General features: G+C 44.0%; 1 protein-coding gene across 2 annotated transcripts in view; it reads right to left on the bottom strand.

Annotated features, from left to right (window-relative positions):
- Window positions 1–21737, bottom strand: part of LOC137424981 (leucine-rich repeats and immunoglobulin-like domains protein 1) — a 115724-nt gene that overhangs the window by 34752 nt on the left and 59235 nt on the right. For both annotated transcript variants that reach the window (XM_068112922.2, XM_068112923.2), the window contains exons 10-13: window positions 20023–20097; window positions 17635–17772; window positions 7817–7960; window positions 468–608 (exon numbers count right to left, since the gene is read on the bottom strand). In XM_068112922.2, coding sequence (XP_067969023.2) covers window positions 468–608; window positions 7817–7960; window positions 17635–17772; window positions 20023–20097 — 498 coding nt within the window. The remainder of the gene's footprint in view (window positions 1–467; window positions 609–7816; window positions 7961–17634; window positions 17773–20022; window positions 20098–21737) is intronic.

Genomic DNA, 21737 nt, shown 5'->3' with positions numbered 1-21737 from the left:
ATGATTGCTGCCAGAGGTGGACATACCTAGAATGGACATTGTTACTTCCACGTGATCCCAATGTGAAAACATTAACCACAATGCAGCATTACAGGATTAGGTCACAATGAAAAGGACAAGTAATTATTCAGGATTTAACTCCGTCAGAGGGTTCCACCTCATCTGTGTCCGATGATGCCACATAAATAAATCGCATCAACCACAACCACATGTTCCGTTTGTTTATGGCAGAGTGCATATACCATTGTCATTTGTGGAGATAGTAAATATGGGTAGGTCGCAAATAAATTACTGACCTCTAACTAATTACTGACTTTTTAGAAAACTATTTTATGATTTTATATAATACATTTATTAACTCTACATTCCTGCAAAAATCCCAAAGCAGTTCTCAATCACAAAATTAATTCCCATGGAAATCTCTCCTGAATGAGGATACTGCTAATAACAGAGCGCAATGGACATACAATGAGCGAATGGCATGCAAGCCCCAGAAGGACCCGTCCATCAGGTCGGTGATGAGGTTGTGCTGCAGATGTAACGTCTCCAGCACTCCCAGGTGAAAAGTCAAGCCCTCTACCCACCGCAGACGGTTGTGACTCAAGTCCCTGAAATGTGCACAACAAAGCACATGCAAATTCTCAAAGGGTGCGCCAGTTACAAAACAAAGACGACACGTCACATTCACATTTGCACTGATCAAGCATTTCCAATTACTTTGTTTAAATATACAGACTTGGCATTTAATATGGAATTATTTTTTTTATTGACTTGGGTTTCCTTTCAGAACTCAGTATATCAATTTGGTGAGTTTCTTTTACGCTTCGGTGATTTCTTTGTTAAAAGAACCATGTCACTGATTGTCTGTCGCAGCAAGAAGTCAATAACAGGATTATATCACAGGTGGCGTGACAAAATGTACGGACAGGTACATTTGACGATTGGCTTCACAATCGGGTATATAAGAGTTGTTGCGTTCTGTATGAGTGGAAAACAATTGCTGCACGTCTACAAAAGTTATTGCAGCTTCCTCTGGAGATGGTCCGTCAACTCGACAATGCTGTTTGTCATGGAGTGGTGGCTTTACGAAATTCCGGCATGAAACAGCGTGCTATTGCTCGGCAGTATGGCATCACTCAAGGTCAGGTGTCAAAGATCCCGAAACGAAATGCTCAGAGGGGTGTCCCTACTCCAATATCGAGGCCAGGACATCCCCGCAGAACCACAAGGAGGGATGATCGCCAGCTGCACCGGTTAGTCCGCAATGGCCGTACCAAGTCAGCTAATCGGCTTAGGGCTGAGTGGCAGCAACTGACAAATGTGCCTGTATCCAGAAGGCTAGTCAACCAACGACTGGTTCAAACAGGCTATCGTGCCAGGCGTCCCCTGAGAAAGCCACGCCTGACAAGACAACACCGCCAGCGCCAATTGCAGTGGGCCAGAGAGCACCGTCAATGGCAGCCAAGACACTGGAATCACGTGATCTTCAGTGACGAGTCTTGATTTCTGGTCTATCGTCAAGATGGCCATGTCCGAGTGCGCAGACAAGTGCATGAAGCCTACAACGAAGATTGTATAGTGCCAAGAGTCCAAGCTGGAGGTGGTGGGGTGACCGTTTGGGCTGCTTTTCATCCAGGGGGCAAAACTGACCTGGTTGTTCTGAATGGAAGCCTGAACCAGTTCAAGTACAGGGCCATTCAGGAAGAAACATTGCTTTCCATTTGCTCGTGCAGCCTTTCGAGGAAACTTGGTCTTCCAAGATGACAATGCATGGCCTCATCGTGCTCGCATGATCCAACACTTTCTTGCTGACCGTGGTGTAGAGCATATGGAGTGGCCTGCCATGTCCCCGGATATGAATCCGATCGAGAACTTGTGGGCAGAATTAACGCGTCAAATCGACAACTTGGACCAGCAGCCTACCTCTGTGCGTGAATTGCAGCAGGCTATTGTCACTGCATGGCATGAGATTCCTGTCCAAACCTTGGAAAATCTCGTGAACAGCATTCCTCAACGCGTACGTGCTCTCCCGAATGCTCGTGGGGGTTGCACGACGTACTGAACTGTAATTTTACTGTCCGTAATCCCAGTTGTAATTTAGCTTTTGTTAAAAAAAATTTGGCTAATGTGCAAAATAAAGCAATACTTCTGGAAAACATACAGAAGTTTAACACAGTACTGTCCGTGAATTGAGTTCAATATCAGTTCACATCACTTTCAAGGATCAATTTATTTGCTTCGAAATGTCAAATGTGGTTTTTGTTTCTTTTAAAGGTCACATTAACAAAATCTAGAATAATTTCAACATAATTCCAATGAACTTTTGGTTCTAAGTCAACTTGAAAAGAAAGTTCACCCCCACAAAAAAAATATTCCATATTAAATGCCAAGTCTGTATATATATATATATATATATATATATACAGACTTGGCAAATCCTGCCACCAACTATTCCATATTATATATATATATATACAGACTTGGCATTTAATATGGAATATTTTTTTTGTGGGGGTGAACTTTCTTTTCAAGTTGACTTAGAACCAAAAGTTCATTGGAATTATGTTGAAATTATTCTAGATTTTGTTAATGTGACCTTTAAAAGAAACAAAAACCACATTTGACATTTCGAAACAAATAAATTGATACTTGAAAGTGATGTAAACTGATATCGAACTCAATTCATGGACAGTACAGTGTTGAACTTCTGTACGTTTTCCAGAAGTATCTCTTTATTTTGCACATTAGCCAAAAAAATGTTAAACAAAAGTTAAATTACGACTGGGATTACGGACAGTAAAATTACAGTTCAGTACTTCGTGTAACCCCCACGAGCATTCAGGAGAGCACGTACACGTTGAGGCATGCTGTTCACGAGATTTGCCAAGGTTTGGACAGGAATCGCTTGCCATGCAGTGACAATAGCCTGCTGCAATTCACGCACAGAGGTCGGCTGCTGGTCCAAGTGGTCGATTTGACGCGTTAATTCTGCCCACAAGTTCTCTATCGGATTCATATCCGGGGACATGGCAGGCCACTCCATATGCTCTACACCACGGGCAGCAAGAAAGTGTTGGATCATGCGAGCACGATGAGGCCGTGCATTGTCATCTTGGAAGACAAAGTTTCCTCGAAAAGCTGCACGAGCAAATGGAAGCAATGTTTCTTCCAGAATGGCCCTGCACTTGAACTGGTTCAGGTTTCCATTCAGAACAACCAGGTCAGTTTTGCCCCCTGCATGAAAAGCAGCCCAAACGGTCACCCCACCACCTCCAGCTTGGACTCTTGGCACTATACAACCTTTGTTGTAGGCTTCATGCACTTGTCTGCGAACTCGGACGCGGCCATCTTGACGATAGACCAGAAATCGAGACTCGTCACTGAAGATCATGTGATTCCAGTGTCCTGGCTGCCATTGACAGTGCTCTCTGGCCCCACTACAATCGGCGCTGGCGGTGTTGTCTGGTCAGGCGTGGCTTTCTCAGGGGACGCCTGGCACGATAGCCTGCTTGAACCAGTCGTTGGTTGACTAGCCTTCTGGATACAGGCACATTTGTCAGTTGCTGCCACTCAGCCCTAAGCAGCTTAGCTGACTTGGTACGGCCATTGCGGACTAACTGGTGCAGCTGGCGATCATCCCTCCTTGTGCTTCTGCGGGGACGTCCTGGCTTCGGTATTGGAGTAGGGACACCCCTCTGAGCATTTCGTTTCAGGATCTTTGACACCTGACCTTGAGTGATGCCATACTGCCGAGCAATAGCACGCTGTTTCATGCCGTAATTTCGTAAAGCCACCACTCCATGACAAACAGCATTGTCGAGTTGACGGACCATCTCCAGAGGAAGCGGCAATAACTTTTGGAGACGTGCAGCAGTTGTTTTCCACTAATACAGAACGCAACAAATATATATATATATATATATATATATATATACACACACACACACAAGCATATTAAAACTAGAAAGTAAAATTTTAAGCAATATACTGTATGTTAATTCTCAGTTACGTTTGATCTCAATTAAAGGTCACATTAAACATTAAAGGTCCTGGGAGAGAGGGAGAGAGAGAGACGAGGGGAGGGGAGTGGGGGAGAGGGGGAGGGGAGTGGGGGAGAGGGAGAGAGGGAGTCTAGAGATAAGCAGGAGAATAATGCTAAGTTTGGTCAAAATCACTTCAGTTGTTCACAAGTTATCATGAATGAAAATAAAATTTGCTACTTTCAGGTAAAGTTCATGACATTTGACCTTTGCCAACAAAATCTTAACACTTCATCTTTACATCATGATACATATTGGTCCAACTTTGGTCAAAATCCCTTTAGCATTTCACAAGTTATCGATGTAACTAACATCTGGTACTTTCAGCTGAAGGTCACATGACCTTTGACCCTTTGAACCCAAAATAAAATCAGTTCATCTTTGTATCACAATAAATATTTGCACCAAGTTTGCTTAAAAAAAAGAAAAAAAGAAGCCTTCAGTGGCTCACAAGTTATTGTGGCGGATGCACGGATGGACAACCCGAAAACAATGCCTCCGGCATGAAAGGAAAACAAGGCAAAGTCTAACAGCGGCATAGCCAGGCTTGTTTGATACTTTAGTTGGAGGATAGTATGACCTGGGTGGAGATACCAGTTAGCAAATAATGTAAATATTAAATTATTTTGAAGTTTTGAAGTGGAGTTTTGAATTATTTTGAATTAATTATTTTGAAACCAAGTCTCCAAGCTGTCTGTCACCATGGAGGTGGAAGAGATTGCATTGAGACACTGGCTTATTCTATATGTTGGTCAGTTAGTCAACACTATCAAAGTGACCTCAGCATCATCCCGACACACACCACTGTGCGCGTTACGGAATGAAGTGGCAGCGGCTGGAGTGCAAATCCTGCCACCAACCTTCTTGAGAAAGGACCCAGTGAGTTGGTAATCATTTTGCCGACCTCAGAAGGCTAACCCCCGCTCTTGCAGGGAAAATGGCCTGCCTGTTGTGTTGTTGTTGTAGAAGGATGACAGGCTAAGTCAACCCCACCTGGTGTTAATTCAACAGCTGACCGGGATTCAAAGTCAGGACCCGAGGATCCCAAGCTCTCCACCCAAACCGTTAAGCCAGCACCAGGCTTAGGGTGGTTGGAGGCAGTCATAAGAAATGCTTCAATGTTTGAAGGGCCCTTAAATCAAAGTTTTACTTTTACAGTCATAGAAAAAATATTGGCACCCTTACGCTTTTTTCAAATAATGCACCATTTCTTCCAGAACAATGTTGAAATAAAAAAATATTTTGGTATCCACATATGTATTTCTTTGGTTTGTGGTGGAACAAAATAAAAAAGCTAAATTTTTTAAAATAAAACCTAGCTTATTCCACAGAGAAATCCGAAAATGGCTCTGACAATATTCTTCGCACCTTTTAGAAGTTGTTAGAAATAATTGGATTTCAAGCAGGTGATTCTCCTTTACTTTGGAATTGAACTCACCTATGGTGAGTTGCAGGTGCCTGCAAAATAAAAATCACTCATTAAACTAGTTTGAATCGTAAAAAGGAGTCATTCTGCTGTTTTGTGTCACTGTGTGTATCGCAATGAGCATGGAGAAAAGAAAGAAAACCAGAGACTTGTCTGAGGAGGTCAGACACAAGATTGTAGCCAACCTCCCTGGGCGTGGCTGCAGGAGAAAACTTGATCGAAGATTGCAGCGAAGGATTGTTCGAATGGTGGAGAAAGCACCTCAATCAACTGCCAAACAGATTCAAACTGACCTTCAGACACAAGGTATGACAGTTTCAACTCACACCATCCGTCACCAACTCGATGAAAGGGGGTTCTATGGTAGGAGACAGGAAGACCCCACTGCTGAGAGAGACACAAGACAGCCCGACTGGAGTTTTCCAAAACACCTGTAAAAGTCAAAACCCTTCTGGGAGAATGTCCTGTGGACATATGGGACCAAATTAGAGCTTTTTGGTAAAGCACAACATTTCTATGTTTAGAGGAAACAAAATGAAGCCTTCAAAGAAAAGAACACCTTCCCTACAGTCAAACATGGAGGAGGTTGTGATGTTTTGGGGTTGCTGTGCTGCCTCTGGCACTGGTTGCTTTCAATGTGGGCATGGCATCATGAAATCAGATTACCAAGGCATTTTGGAGCGCAATGTTAAACCCAGTGTCAGAAAGCTGGGTCTCCGCCAAAGTTCATGGGTCTTGCAGCAGAACAATGACCCCAAACACACTTCAAAAAGCACCCAGGAATGGTTCAAGACAAAACGCTGGACTGTTCTGAAGTGGCCAGCAATGAGTCCAGATGTAAATCCCATTGAACACCTGTGGGGAGATCTGAAAACAGCAGTTGGGAGAAGGCACCCTTCAAATGTGGGAGAACTGGAGCAGTTTTCACAAGAAGAGTGGGCCAAACTGCCAGTAGAGAGGTGTAGGAAGCTCATTCATGGCTATAGGAAGCGCTTGACTGCAGTTATTTTGTCCACGATTTGGGTGAGCTCAGTGGCAATAAGCATAAACCGATTAAGGCCGGCTTCATTCTGGGTGATCCGAGTGAGATGTTTGAACAAATCAGCCACTGTAGCATTTCTAGATTTGATCAAGTGTGGGTGTAAGGGAAGCTGTGAAGGCAAAAATAACTGCTGCTGCGTAAAAAAAACGGATGAGTTTGCACACATCTTTGGAAATGCACCGATTGCTCAAACGTGCTGGATTACTGGGTTGTTGATGATGATGATGTTGTTTACGATTGTACATACATAGATGGCTTAATATGATGATCAGATTTGATTGTTGGTTAACATGATGATGAGGTTTGATGATTTATAGCATTAGATGATGATCAGTTGATATGATGGATGATGAATGGTGGATGGTGGATGATACCATGCATATGATATGGTGATAAACACATTTTCACTCAATGTCTGATGGTCTCGCTAAAATTTATCATGTTCTTATGTTAGCTATAATTTGATTCATGACAATATAGAATGCTCTAATGAACACAATATTATCTTTAATCAACTGCCTATATAGATACCTGAATACTGCAGGTATAGATACCTGAAAACCTATTATTAGATATCAAAAACACATTTATATATCCTTTACTTCAAAAGTTATGAGACTACCCATATCGGCTACGTATCGGTTGTATCGTATGGCAGCCATATTGGATTTATACTAATTTGGGATGCTCCAACAGCAAAAAGTATTGAATAATATAATTCCCCATACTTTAAAACAGATATTGGGACACACAAATCATCGTTCCATTTCTACCAAGTTGGTAGTTAGAAGAAATCTACTGTATCAGAGGAGAGGTGGGGGGGGGGGGGGGGGGGCGGTGAGGGTGGAGGGCTTATGGGTGGCCATATTGGATTTATGCTCATAAGGGGTGTTGCAATCAGCAAGAGTTTTGTTCCAATCGTCTCGCTGTACCTAAAAACCTACATTTAGACACCAAATTGAGCCTTCTATGCCCATTAGTTCAGAAGTTGTAAGGCATCCCTATAAACGGGTAATCAGTTAAATTACATTAAATGACTAATTAAGGTACTTTAATGAAATACCTAATTAAGGTACCAAAACGTCATTTGTAAATGGACAGCGTCCAATTCCGTTTTTGGCACACCCTCAAGTACCCAAATCAAGAAAGAAATCAAAATTATCACCAAAATCGAGCCAGATTAAATGGCCAACGATTAATAAAATACAAGCATCCATTGCAAGCTGTGGTTTTTGAGATTTTTCAAGTCAGAGATACGTTTGATAACCCCTCCAACCCCCTCTCTACTGTACCCAAACCCACACTTACAGCTCCTGCAGCTGCCCCAGGTTGAAGGCATTTTTAGGAAGCGATGTGAGCCTGTTACGAGCGAGGTGAAGTACACGCAAACTGCTCGACAAGCTGTCCAAACTTCCAGCGTGAAGGACACGTATCCTGTTTCCACTTAACACCCTGGCAACAAACCCAATGACCCACACCATGATGAATACATTTGCAATAATAAGAGTACAGATATGACTCAATAAGTAACTACAGATTAAAAGTCAGACATCCAGCAAAAACTCAATTTAATAAATGGATAAGCCAATGCAACATCATTGACGTTAGTTAAACATCTCTCTTCCTCATATGTGGCGACTTCAACTATCATCATGCCAGCTGGCTGAGTGTGGGTACCTCTCGCACCAGCCATGGCACCTCAGCAAAGGACTTATGCGAATCATTGGGACTGACACAATCTGTCAACTTCCCGACCCGGATCTCAGTCAATGGAGCATCTTCTCTTCTAGACTTCTTTACGACAAACTTCCCTGCAAATGTCTGCTGTTCTTCTTCTGCTCCAATCGGTTCATCTGATAATTTCCTTGTTAAAGTGGACATTTCTCTGGCCATTCTCAGAGAGCCTCCTCAACATCGACTAGTCGGGCATTTCACTCAGGCCGAATGGCATGGTCTTCAAGCAGCCATCAAACATCTGGAATGGTCTCCCATCTCTACTGCCTCTGACATCAACTCATCTATATTATAATAGCCGTAGATGCTTCTGTCTGTCTGTCTGTCTGTTGGGCGTCTGTCCGGGGTGTGGCTTACTCGGTTTGCAGAGTAGCTCCACCCATTCTGGGAGAGGCTTCGCTTCAAAAAATATCCACAATTTTATTAACTCACATAGCTTTGAGGCCTGTTTTGTAGGCCCGTGGTGTCTTGCTCTCTCTCCCAGTTTTATTTCAAATCAAATTCGATATATCATTTCATTTTTCACAGTCGCTAACATAGTTTTAGACTCGGTTGAAAAAAAACGGGAAGAAAATCTGATGAAAGTTGCCGTTTATAGAACGAAATGAATTCTCAAAGGCCTGTAACTTCAAGGCCATTGAGTCTCTCACGCCTTTATCTCCAATCTAACTCACCATCTGATTTCATTTTTATCGATGGTTTTAGACTCGGTGTCAGCAATAATTGAGAACATTCCACACACGCGGGAAAATGCAGAGATATATTTTTTTAAATCGCATCATGATGTATCATACACCGCCCAACATGACACCGACGGCAACGTGTCGACATATATTTAAAATTCGCTTTTGCTTTTCCGTTAAGATATATTACTTTTTCGTTTGATGACAGTCGTCACAAAAACGTCAATGATGCCGACATATATTTCTTCATTTTTATTTCATTCAACATTATTAGCCGGAAGTAAAATATGTTTCAGGAAATTACCGAGAGATATTTCTTCGTTTTTTTTTATTAGTTATGTGCGCATACACTTTAAATAGGTTTATTTGAAATCTTTAATTTTCCACAATATAATTTACTTGCCATTTATCATTTGATGATTACGAGACACTTCCTCTTGAGGATCGTGACAATTCATGCGCTGCGTGGAAACTTCTATTTCCAAAATGAATGAGACGATCGATGAAGAACGCAGACTTGAACAGGATGTAGCAAGAAAACGAATGAGACGGGCGAACGAGTCCATCGACAAACGTCAATGCAGACTTGAACATGATGGAGCAAGAAAAAGAAAGAGACGGGAGAAAAACGAGAGAAACGAGACGGGTAAAAGCCGATTGGAGAGGCGAGTGAGGAGCGATTGGAGAGGCGAGTGAGGAGCGATTGGAGAGGCGAGTGAGGAGCGATTGGAGAGGCGAGTGAGGAGCGATTGGAGAGGAGAGTGAGGAGCGATTGGAGGGGAGTGTGAGGAGCGATTGGAGGGGAGTGTGAGGAGCGATTGGAGAGGAGTGTGAGGCACGATTGGAGAGAAGAGTGGGGCGCGATTGGAGAGGAGTGTGAGGCGCGATTGGAGAGGAGTGTGAGGCGCGATTGGAGAGGAGTGTGAGGCGCGATTGGAGAGGAGTGTGAGGCGCGATTGGAGAGGAGTGTGAGGCACGATTGGAGAGGAGTGTGAGGCGCGATTGGAGAGGTGTGTGAGGCACGATTGGAGAGGAGTGTGAGGCGCGATTGGAGAGGTGAGTGAGGAGCGATTGGAGAGGAGAGTGAGGAGTGATTGGAGGGGAGTGTGAGGCGCGATTGGAGAGGAGTGTGAGGCACGATTGGAGAGGAGTGTGAGGCGCGATTGGAGAGGAGTGTGAGGGGTGATTGGAGGGGAGTGTGAGGCGCGATTGGAGAGGAGTGTGAGGCGCGATTGGAGAGGAGTGTGAGGCGCGATTGGAGAGGAGTGTGAGGCGCGATTGGAGAGGCGTGTGAGGCGCAATTGGAGAGGCATGTAAGGGATTGGAGAGGAGAGGAGTGTGGGGGATTGGAGAGGTGAGGGATTGGAGAGGAGAGGAATGTGAGGGATTGGAGAGGAGAGGAGTGCTCGGTGGAGAGAGGAGAGTGTCAGGTGGAGAGGAGTGAGGGGTCACATATTATGTGAAATAAATAAATTGTGTTCATTACACCATTTCTGGATCTGATGACTTGCCAGAAACCATTTTGTAAAAATGAATGTGCAGCATCTAACTCAATATGTCGAAATGTCACACACATCCATGCCCGGGGGATTCCCACGGGTGACCCCGCTAGTCTTACTATAATTCACCAAATGTCCGTCTGTCTGTTCGAAGGTACCGTAAAAACTGCTGAACCGATCACAAAGATATTTTGGGTGGGTAATCCTGGGACGCCTGGGAGTAAAATAGGCTATTTAGTTTTCCCAATTTCAGCTTTGGTCTCCAGCATTCTCAGGTTTGAACTCCCACATAACATTCGCGTTCGCATAACGTTCATTGTGACGATGTTGTGACGATGTATGTGTTCACGGTAATGTTTGACGTGACGGTGTGAACGTAATTTCGTAATGTTTTTCGTTTCGTAATCCTTCAATGAACGTTTAATGTTGAATGAACGCTTAATGTTTAATGAACGTTTCATGCCCTTCGATGTCCGGGGCCGCACACGCCCTACACTGGACGGGCCAGCGTGTACCTTGCCCTTCGCTATCAGGCTCGGGTAAACCGCTGAGCCCCATCCGTGATGGGGACTGGGGCTTGAGACACTGCCCCACAAACGAGGAATTCCCAGTAAGCGCGAGTCATCAGCTCGCGTTGATTTAAGTCCCTGCCCTTTGTACACACCGCCAGTCGCTACTACCGATCGGACGGTTCGATGAGATCCTCGGATCAGCCCCTGCACGGGCCATTTTCGGCTCGTGCCGGTGCACCGAAAAGATGAGAGAACTTGACTGTCTAGAGGAAGTAAAAGTCGTAACAAGGTTTCCGTCGGTGAACCTGCGGAAGGATCATTATCGGGACAACATGAGAGCGAGCGAGACGCGAGACGTACGTGGTACGTGATCGTCCATGTACTGTTTAGCCATGAACTGTTTAGATTTTGATGATTTGCGTGTGGTATGATTCAACGGATGTTTATATGTATCGTTTAAAATAAAAAAGCCTTCAATTTCTGATATTTTACCTTCTCATTTGGGCTTCCCAATTGAAGCCCCGCCCGTAGGGCAGGTACGGTTGCTAGTTCTAGGAATTCTTCCAAAGTAAATTGCTCTCTCTCTCATGCACAGATTCATCCCATCTCATCTTCATTAGTCATACCCTTCCACCCATCCATGGTACACTGAATCTTGTGGTGAGGCAGTTGCCCTGAAACACCTTGCCTTCGCTTCAAGGAAGGCAAGTCCAACTGAAGGTAATCTCAGTTCCTTTCACAAAGCTCGGAACAAGTGTGTGTCCACCATCAGGACAGCCAGAAAACAATATATCTCTACTCTCAACACTGTACTCTCAAACCTGTCTGCCCCCTCCAAATCCTGATAGCATCTGGTCAAATCCGTTTCTGGTGTTTGTTCCCCCTCCACCCCCTCCCTCATCTCAAATGGCTACACAGCTGACACTGCCCATGAAAAAGCGAATGCCTCAACTCTGTGTTTGCCTCAAAATCTTGTGTCCCAAACCAATCTCTCTCTGTACCCACCTTACCCAGTCAAACCCAGCTGCTCATTGACTCTGTGTACTTCTCTCCTGACAAGGTGGAGAAGTTTCTGTCAAACCTCGACTTCGATTCTGCAACTGGACCAGACGGAAATCATCCCATGGGTCCTAAAATCCTACTCTGCTGCTCTATCTCACCCTCTCTCTGTTCTCTTCATCCCCTCTTTTGCTCAAGGTCATCTGCCATATGTTTGAAAATCAGCCAACATTACCGCTTTACACAAAAGAGGTGCAAAAACAGAGCCTTGCAACTACAGAACAATCATCAGCAAGGCCATGGATTCCATCATCGCTTCTAATAATAAATCCTTCCTCTTCTCCAATGGCTTGATCTCCGATCATCAATTTGGATTCAGACCAGGTCATTCTACTATGGACATGCTGCTTCTGCTGACTCAACAATGGATGGACATCCTCAATGCCAAACAGGAAATCAGAGCTGTCTCCCTTGACATATCTCGTGCCTTCGATAGTCTGGAAACCCGCTCTGCTCACCAAACTCTCTTCCTATGGTATCCATGGAAACATCCACACATGGCTTGCTGACTTCCTCTCTGGTCGCAGGGCACATGTGGCCCTGAATGGAATTCTCTAGTCTCCCCTTCCTGTTCAGGCTGGAGTTCCCCAAAGCAGTGTTCTGGGCCCTGTGCTTTTTCTGGTCTTCATTAATGATCTCTCCAACTCTCTGGAAAATCCTCTCTATCTCTTTGCTGATGACGCCAATCTCTTCCGCTCCATATCTCAACCCTGAGATTGGCAGGCTGCAGCCTCTTCACTCTCTGCAGACCTGGACAATATCACAAACTGGTCAAACAAGTGGAACATGACTTTCAATCCTGACAAATCTCACACTCTCACTTTGTCTCTCCATAAAGACCGTCTGGACAACACTCCCATCTACTTTCTGAACAATCCACTTGCAGTTCTGTCACTCAAGCTTTTGGTTCTCACTATCTGCCATGATCTGCCCTGGGAAAACCACATTTCCAGGCTGGCCGCCAAAACCAGTCGGCGTCTGGGCATCCTCCATCATGCGAAGTCCTTTCTGGGCACTTCTGAGCTCCTCGCCACATGCAAAGCTTTCATCCGCAGCTCATTGGAATACTGCTCTCCCCTCTGGGCTGGTACTCCTCCTCACACCTAGCTCGGCTTCACGCTGTTGAAACCAAAGCTTTCAGAATCATTGGTATCTCCCATGATGAAGCAGATTCTGAGGGCCTTTCTCTCCGTCACCGCAGGCAGGTTGGTGGTTTTTCTGTCTTCTACAGACTCCTCTCCGGCCTAGCTCCACCTGCTCTGTCTGTGCTCTGTCCCCCAAATTTTCCTGCAGGACGCACAAGATCTGCCAGCAACCTCTTCTGGTGAAACTGCCAAAATCAAGACTCTCTGCTCACCTTCACTCTTTCATTCCTCTTTTCTCCCACCTCTGGAACAAACTCCCACACTTTCTTCAATCCCACTCCTCCCTCCCGGTGTTTAAAACAGCTGTTCACCGACATCTATCTTCCCCCATCCAAATCCTTCATCTTTTCTACCCCCAGTAAAACACCCCAAATCCACCTCTTTCAATCTCCAACGTAATCCTGAAATTCCTAGTTGTGTCAATTTGTTTTATACCGTATACCCCTTTCCTCCCCCGACCCCTCCAACCCCCATCCGCTTGCCCTCTCTCTTCCACAGATCTACCGGCATCCCTGTTCTCTACTGTTGTTGTGCTTGTATGTTTTCCTCTCTCTCCCCCTCTTGTCTCCCGCTCCCTTTATTTATTGTATGTTTTATGGGTCTGTGCCTGTTCTCATGTTTAATGTGTTAGCTCTTTCATGAGCCTTGACTCTGTATACAAAAAATAAAAAAAAATAAAAAAAATACATTACAGCATTTTGCAAAAAGGAACTTGCTGAGTGTTGTATCGATAATTATACATGGGAATAATCAAGTCAACCAACATCTTGAATTTGATTTGATACAGTTCTCACTAACAAATCAATTATTTTAAAATGGCAAGGGTAATTTCAGCTCACAAATGCTAGTAAAGGAAAAAAAACAAACATGCAAGAATACATCGTTCGTTATACTTGTTAGAGTGGCTCAGTTTACAGGCCAATGGGAAAACAGGAAATAATTTCAACAAAACACAATTTTGGTTTCTGACAGTTAAGGTGCAAATCATAGCCCTGCCTTAACACCCAATATACACTCTTTGCCATAAAAAACACCGAAAACGTGATTGTTGTTGATGAGATTTATTTATGTGACATCATAGGACAAACACACGAGGTGCAAACCTTTGACAGAGATAAATGCTGAATAATTACATATCCATTTCATTGTGATCTAATCATGCAATGCGTTGTGACGAATGTTTTTACATAGGGATCCAATGTGGAAGCATCAATTTAAATACTGCTTTTGTCCACCTCCGTCAGTAAATCACTGCAATGCACCAAAGTCGTATTGACCACATGGTCACTCAAATCTAAATCTGGAGAATAGCATTCCATGACAAAATCAGTCCCTGCCCCCAGCTCGCCAAGGGTTTGTGGTTGCCTTGGCAAGGTTCAAAAGCACCAATCAATGATATTCCAGAAATGTTCAATTGGATTTATTTCCAGCGAAATGGCAGGCCAGGGTGTCATGACATTAACAACAACGTTCCATGTTCAAATGGCTTTGTGAGTAGTTGCATTATCGTGCATAATTATGATTCCTGAATGAGGTTGTTGAAGGGTAGGAAACATGTGTTGCTGCAAGACCCCATCAATGTATCAATCTGCTGTCAGATCGCCATGTATACAGATCAGGTTGGTGTAAAAGGTCCTCCAATCTCAAAGCCAATGAGTGGCTCTCAATGGAACACATTCTTCTATCTCCCTGTCAAGGCTGGAGTCCATCAAGGCAGTGTTATAGGCCCAATCTTCTTCCTAATCTTCATCAATGATCTCACTGACTTTCAGGAAAATCCTCTATCTCTTTGCTGATGACTCCACGACACTCCACTGCTGACGTCTCTTCAGTCTCCTCAGACCGTGACAAAATCACAAACTCTAAAAACACTTGGAATGCGCCTTTCTATCCTGAGCAATCCCATACACTCACTCTCTCCCTCTGAAAGGACTGTACAACAAACTGTCCCATCGACTTTCTCAACAACCCTCTCAAAAAGGTTCAGTCACTCAAACTCTTGGGTCTAACTCTCAGCTATGATCTCTCTTGGGCAAGCCACATTTCAAAGTTGGCCTGCAAAGACAGAGGCCGACTGGGCATCCTCTGTTGTGGAAAGTCCTTCCTTCGCACACCTGAGCTCCTATCCACCTACAAGGCTTTAATCTGCAGCTTCATGGAATACTGCTCTTCCTTCTGGACCGGTTGCCCAGCCTCACAACTTGCTCTTGACGCCGTGAACATCTTCACATCACATCTTGACACCGTGGAAACCAAAGCTTTCAAGATCATTGGAATCTCTCGCGACGAAGCTGCATCTATAAGCCAATCACTTCACAATCACCAACAGGTCAGTGGTCTCTCTGTCTTCTTCCGCCTCATTTATGGTCGTGCACCCTGTGCTCTCTTTGTTGTTTGTCCCCCCCCAAAACCCAGGTAGCTGTAGGACACAGACAATCCACCAGCAACCCCATCCTCGTAAAACTGACTAAATCCACAACCACTGCTCACCTCCACTCATATATTAATTTTTTCCCTCGCCTGTGGAACCACTTCCACAGTCTTCAATGTCATTCTTCCCTCCAGGTCTTCAAGACAGCTGTTCATCACCATCTCAAGTGTTCACCCCCATCCAAAACCATGATTTTTTTTTTTTTACACCCGCTAAACCATTCCTCACCCCTCCCAAAATTTTGGTTATGTAGCCACCTTATCCACTCCATGCGTTCTCCCCTACTCCTCATTATCACCTGCATCCCTCTTTTGTCCATCACCATCTGCTTTATCCCTCCATCCTGCTGTTGGTGTTATCCCCTTTCTCGTGACGTTCCCATTGTTATGTTGTGTCCCAGTCTCTTCTTCCACGAGCCTTGACCATGTATAAAGAAAAGAAAAAAAAACATAACACTTGCCCATTGCCTCCATGTCCATTGGACATGCTGATTTGACCACGGCAAGGATGTTTGGGTGTGTCCCAGTGCAAGTCTTGGACGTTGACCAGGACGACAAGCATGGATCCCTTCATCATGGTGACCGCTCAAGACGGTGTTACTTATCATGCGAGGTCCATGGTGCGTTTACCATACGCTGGGCAGTTTAAAACCGATTGCATAGATGGGTTGTGAGAATGCATCAGTCCTGAGTGGCAATTGTCATTCTGGGACGTCGTCTTCTTGGTATACATATCTCTTATTGATCCAATGGCTTGATATCGTCTTCTGAGGTCATAAACAGTTCCTCTCTCTCCTCATGTTAGAGCCATGGAACATGGCAAATAGAAGACTGCTAAAACGTGCCAGCGCGGCAGAGCACGCATCTGGATATAACAGGCATTACAATGTGAAAGTTGTTTGTTGCTGTCAAACTATGCACCATGGTCATGGAGATTAAACATAATTTCATAGTTATTGTTGTTGTTGTGTTGCCCCAGTCAGTCCTCGTTGAACAGACCAGCAGCACGGAGATAGCCGATCAATCTCATGGGAGCGACCCAGAGATCCCTCACATCCATGATGTTGTGCTCTTGCCTATGTGAAGCCAGGACCGTGCAGTCTCCCATAATGTGTATTAATGTGTTGGAGCGGCCAGGCAGTGAATGCAGGTGTCATCAGTGGTGTCATCGAGTCGATGTTTGTAGTGTAAAAGTTGTGGGTGGTGTCCACAGCGAAGGTGTGGAAGGTGAACATGATCATACCTGCGGAGTAATTTCTCTCTGTCATCGATGTGTGGGGGTTATGTGGCCAAGATATTGTTTGGGCCCAGGTTGTATATTGCGTTTATGGTGATGTGGGTGTGGATCTGTTTTTTGTAGTTTCCGTTGTTTGGTGGGGGGGTGTTACGAAGGATGTCACTGGTGTCTTTGTGGTATGGTTATAATGTGTCTAGGGGCCTGTGGGTGGTTGTACATGTCGTGTCATGGGTGAATAGGGTTGGTATTTGCCGTTGCAAGGAACTGTGTACCTCTCATGTCTAAGTATTCTTTGATTTTTAGCATTTTTACTTCTGTGTGTAGGTGCTCGATAGGTGTTGCTGATGTGCAAACTGTGATTGTGCTCGAATGAAAAATTGTCCCTCTTTTCTTTCCCGACATGTTGCCGTCGTTGAAACACACAAACTAAAAATTGACATACACGAGGCCAATGCCGAGTCATTTAGGTGAATTGGTGAGGTAACTTCTTAAAATGCCCTCTGAACAAAATTAATGTTTGAAAGGCATCAAATCATAACTTAAGCGTGCACAACTAATCGGCTGTTTATCTCCCTTCGTAAATTTCTGTCAAGACGGGTGATTAGCTGTGCACGGACAACAATGTTTTTGTCAGTGTTTAAGGGTTAGGTGTGTGTTAGGAAGCCACTCACTAAGCGCCTTTCTTAAATTTGGCCCATTTAGTTATGCACATGAACACAAATGTAAACAGCATGGGGAAATAAAAATAAATAAATAAATGAAGAAACAAACATTGAAACAAAAAACGTAAATAGATATGATGTTCTCTAGCATCCCAAATGGCTTACAGTGTGTGCAGAGGGATGCTAGATGACAGGGTGTACAGTCCTTTGCCTGTCAGATGATTAGCACTCAGATCCAGCGTGAGGAGCGAAGAGCAACGTGCAAGATGTTCAGCATGTAATGTCCGGATGTGGTTCCGATGCCTGAAAAGCAAAAGTGTTATTTTTATTTTCTACATTGATTGAAGGCGTATATAGTTTAGCTTGTATATAAACCACATGCAGTTTTATGACATTAGTAGATGGCATTAGTAGATATCAGTGAACTATCTTAACGTGAATTTCAAGGACATCAAGAGACAATGGACAAATACATATTGTACTGTCGTGGCCAAAAATATTGGCACCTTTGCACTTTTTTCAAATAATGCACCATTTATTCCAGAAAATTGTTGAAATGAAAAAATATTTTGGTATCCACAAATGTATTTCTTTGGTTTGCATTGGAACAAAACAAAAAAGCTGAAAAAATTACGAAATCTTAGCTTATGCCACACAGAAATCATAAAATGGCCTGGACAATATTATTGGCACCTTAAAAAAGTTGTTAGAAATAATTAGATTTCAAGCATGTGATTCTCGTTTAATTTGTAATTGAACTCACCTGTAGTGAGTTGTAGGTGCCTGCAATATAAAAATCACTCATTCAACCAGTTTGAATGGAGAAAAGGAGTGATTCTGCTGTTTTGTGTCACCATGTGTACCACAATGAGCATGGACAAAACAAAGAAAATCAGAGAATTGTCTGAGGAGGTCAGACACAAGATTGTAGCCAAGCATGGACAATCTCAAGGCTACAAGTCCATCTCTACAGACCTTGATGTTCCTGTGTCCACCGTACGCAATGTTATCAGGAAGTTTAAGGCCCATGGCACTGTAGAGAACCTTCCTGGACGTGGCCACAAGAGAAAACTTGATCGAAGATTGCAGCGAAGGATTGTTCGAATGGTAGAGAAAGCACCTCAATCAACTGCAAACAGATTCAAGCTGACCCTCAGGCGCAAGGTACGACAATTTCAACTCACACCATCCGTCGCCAACTCAATGAAAGGGTGTTCTATGTTCGGAGGCACAGGAGGACCCCACTGCTGAGAGAAAGACGTAAGAAAGCCCGACTGGAGTTTGCCAAAACACACCTGAACAAGCCAAAATCCTTCTGGGAGAATGTCATGTGGACAGATGAGACCAAATTAGAGCTTTTTGATAAAGCACATCAACTCGATGTTTACAGAAAACAAAATGAAGCCTTCAAAGAAAAGAACACCTTCCCTACAGTCAAACATGGAGGAGGTTCAGTGATGTTTTGGGGTTGCTGTGCTGCCTATGGCAATGGGTGCCTTGAATGTTTGCATGGCATCATGAAATCAGGAGATTACCAAGGCATTTTGGAGCGCAATGTTCAACCCAGTGTCAGAAAGCTGGGACTCTGTCGAAGGTCATGGGTCTTGCAGCAGGACAATGACCCCAAACACACTTTAAAAAGCACCCAGGAATGGTTCAAGACAAAACGCTGGACTGTTCTGAAGTGGCCAGCAATGATTCCAGAACTAAATCCCATTGAACACCTGTGGGGAGTTCTGAAAACAGCAGTTGGGAGAAGGCAACCTTCAAATCTGGGAGAACTGGAGCAGTTTGCACAAGAAGATTGGGCTAAACTGCCAGTCGAGAGGTGTAGGAAGCTCATTCATGGCTATAGGAAGCGCTTGACTACAGTTATTTTGTCCAAAGGCTGTGCTACCAAATATTAAGTCTTGGGTGTGAATAATTTTGCCAATGCCATTTCTTTTTATTTTCTGATTTAAAAGGACTAGGGCATGCCCGTACTATATATATATCTAAAATTATATCCCCCCCCTCTATTTACATGAAATGGTTTGGTCCAAAGCGAACGGCTTGCGAGTACGGTGACAATCCCCCCCCTCTATTTACATGAAATGGTTTGGTCCAAAGCGAACGGCTTGCGAGTACGGTGACAATCCCCCCCCTCTATTTACATGAAATGGTTTGGTCCAAAGCGAACGGCTTGCGGAGTTTGGTAAAGAAATCGCCATAGCGTGCACAAACGCGCAGGAAAGCGAAAGAATCGCAAATTAGTTTTAATTAGTTTTAAAACATAGTTATTCAGTTCTGAATCAAAAACAAAGGTTCTGTAAAATTAAGTGAAATAATGAATTGTAGAGACCAAATACTTTTGTCAAGAGCCTTCAAGAACACTGAACAGGTTAACCCCAAAAGTATAATGGAACAGATGAGGATAATACAGTCGCAGGTTGTCATTATTCACATGAACACCGTGAAAAGTTCAATGCTACATTCCTCAATTACTCAATTTCCTAAATCTCAATAATTTAGACTGTTCACAGTGAGTGTGTTACTGGTGTAGGTAGAACATACAATGAGAGAAGAGTGATGTTCGGCGCTGCCTCTCCAAAGTTTGGAATTTCAGTAAGCTTGTTATGGGCCAGCCTCCTGCAGAAAAGCAAACGGCACAGATACACAACCGTCAGGACAACACATCAACTACGACACAAGCTCAGATCTCATGCCAGCAATAGGCTCCACTTCCTGTCCTCACATTGTCATATCACAATTCTACAAAAGCATTTTCCACAAACCACAAGTTTGCAGGATGTGCATCACTGCCAAATAGGACGAGTTGAGGCTTGAGACCTTCCCAGTCCATGCACACAGTGCCAATACTGTGTAGATTGAAAGATCTCAATGACCTTGCATAAAGCCAGATTCACTGGCTTCGGTGGCAAAGAAAACCAAACTGATCCGAACTGCTGATAAATGTGTTGCTGTCATCACCCCAACAACTCGGTCAATATATCACCCGTATTTTTGGGATGGATGCCCATCTACAATGCCCCCACAAGCACAGAGATCCAAAAATAAAATTGTCTAACCATTAAGGACAGCACTTATTCAGAAAAAATCCATGGAGACACCATGAGATCCTGTCATAGATTAGTCTTAGCTTGATGGTGCTCCAATAATATAGTTGGTCTACCATGGCCTAAATGCCATACAAAGGCCTGCAAACAAAGGGTTTATAGTCTGGGCCCAAAAGGTTTAGAAAAATTCTCACTAGAAAAATCAAGGTATCGGTGTGGCATTAAAAGTGACCACCGGGAAAGGAGAAGCCTTTCCCACCTCACAGTAGCTTTCCTTAAAGCATGAAACAACAGCTGCTTGGATGCATGATGGCACACTGACTGCTGGTTCCAAAATCATTCAAACCACCTGCAAGTTGATTTTAGTTCTCACAATAATGGATGGCCTCCAAACTGTCTTGCTTGGGTTTGAATCCCAAACCAACTATAAACCGTCATCTCGGTGTTTCAGAGGCAGAGTGACTCATCAATGTGTGTGCCTTCTATCGGGTGGACGTCAAATTAGCGTCCTTTCTGCCGGCATTAGTCGGTGGACAATATACTTCCCGATCCCACGGTGTCCTTCACAAAGAGGAGGCGATCTATTCCTGATACCATGGGCAAATTACAAATTTCTCTCCTAACTACTGCTGGGAAAGGCAATGGCAAATTACCCAGTATAACCCTTGCAAAGAAACTGCTTCGGCAGTCCTGAACCTGCCTTTACTTGGGCAGAACACCAGAAAACAAAAAAATACTCGCAACCATGATGCCAAATGTCAAGTACAAGGAAATACAAAGAACTGGTACACAGAAGGCCATTTGGCTCATCATGCCTGTGTTTTATTAATTCAACTCATAAGTTTATATACGTCATTTTACTGGGGACGCGGTGAGGGTGGCGGAGGGAGTTGTGGGAAGGAGAACAGTGATTCAGGCACAAAGACGTCACCAGGGTTTATATATTTTGGTTGTGTGGGAAGGTTTTGGGGTTGAAGAAGGTTATCGGATGAAGAATGGGGTTGGGGGTTGAAGAGGGTTATTGGATGAAGAATGGGGTTGGGGGTTGAAGAGGGTTATTGGATGAAGAAAGAACAAAAGCCAACAACACATTCACATTTTGACGAGACACTCACGGGCATTACATACACCGTGTGTGTTTGGCCTTTGCAAGCAAAGATGATCACATTCGACATTGTTCAGAATTGTTGGTTTGGGTTTTGGTGAGTGCAT

Source organism: Myxine glutinosa, chromosome 4 (assembly GCF_964187855.1).
Source record: "Myxine glutinosa chromosome 4, kmMyxGlut1.1, whole genome shotgun sequence".
Taxonomy (NCBI): domain Eukaryota; kingdom Metazoa; phylum Chordata; class Myxini; order Myxiniformes; family Myxinidae; genus Myxine; species Myxine glutinosa.
The sequence above is the reverse complement of the archived record's forward strand: the minus strand, read 5'-3'. Positions and strand labels throughout refer to the sequence as shown.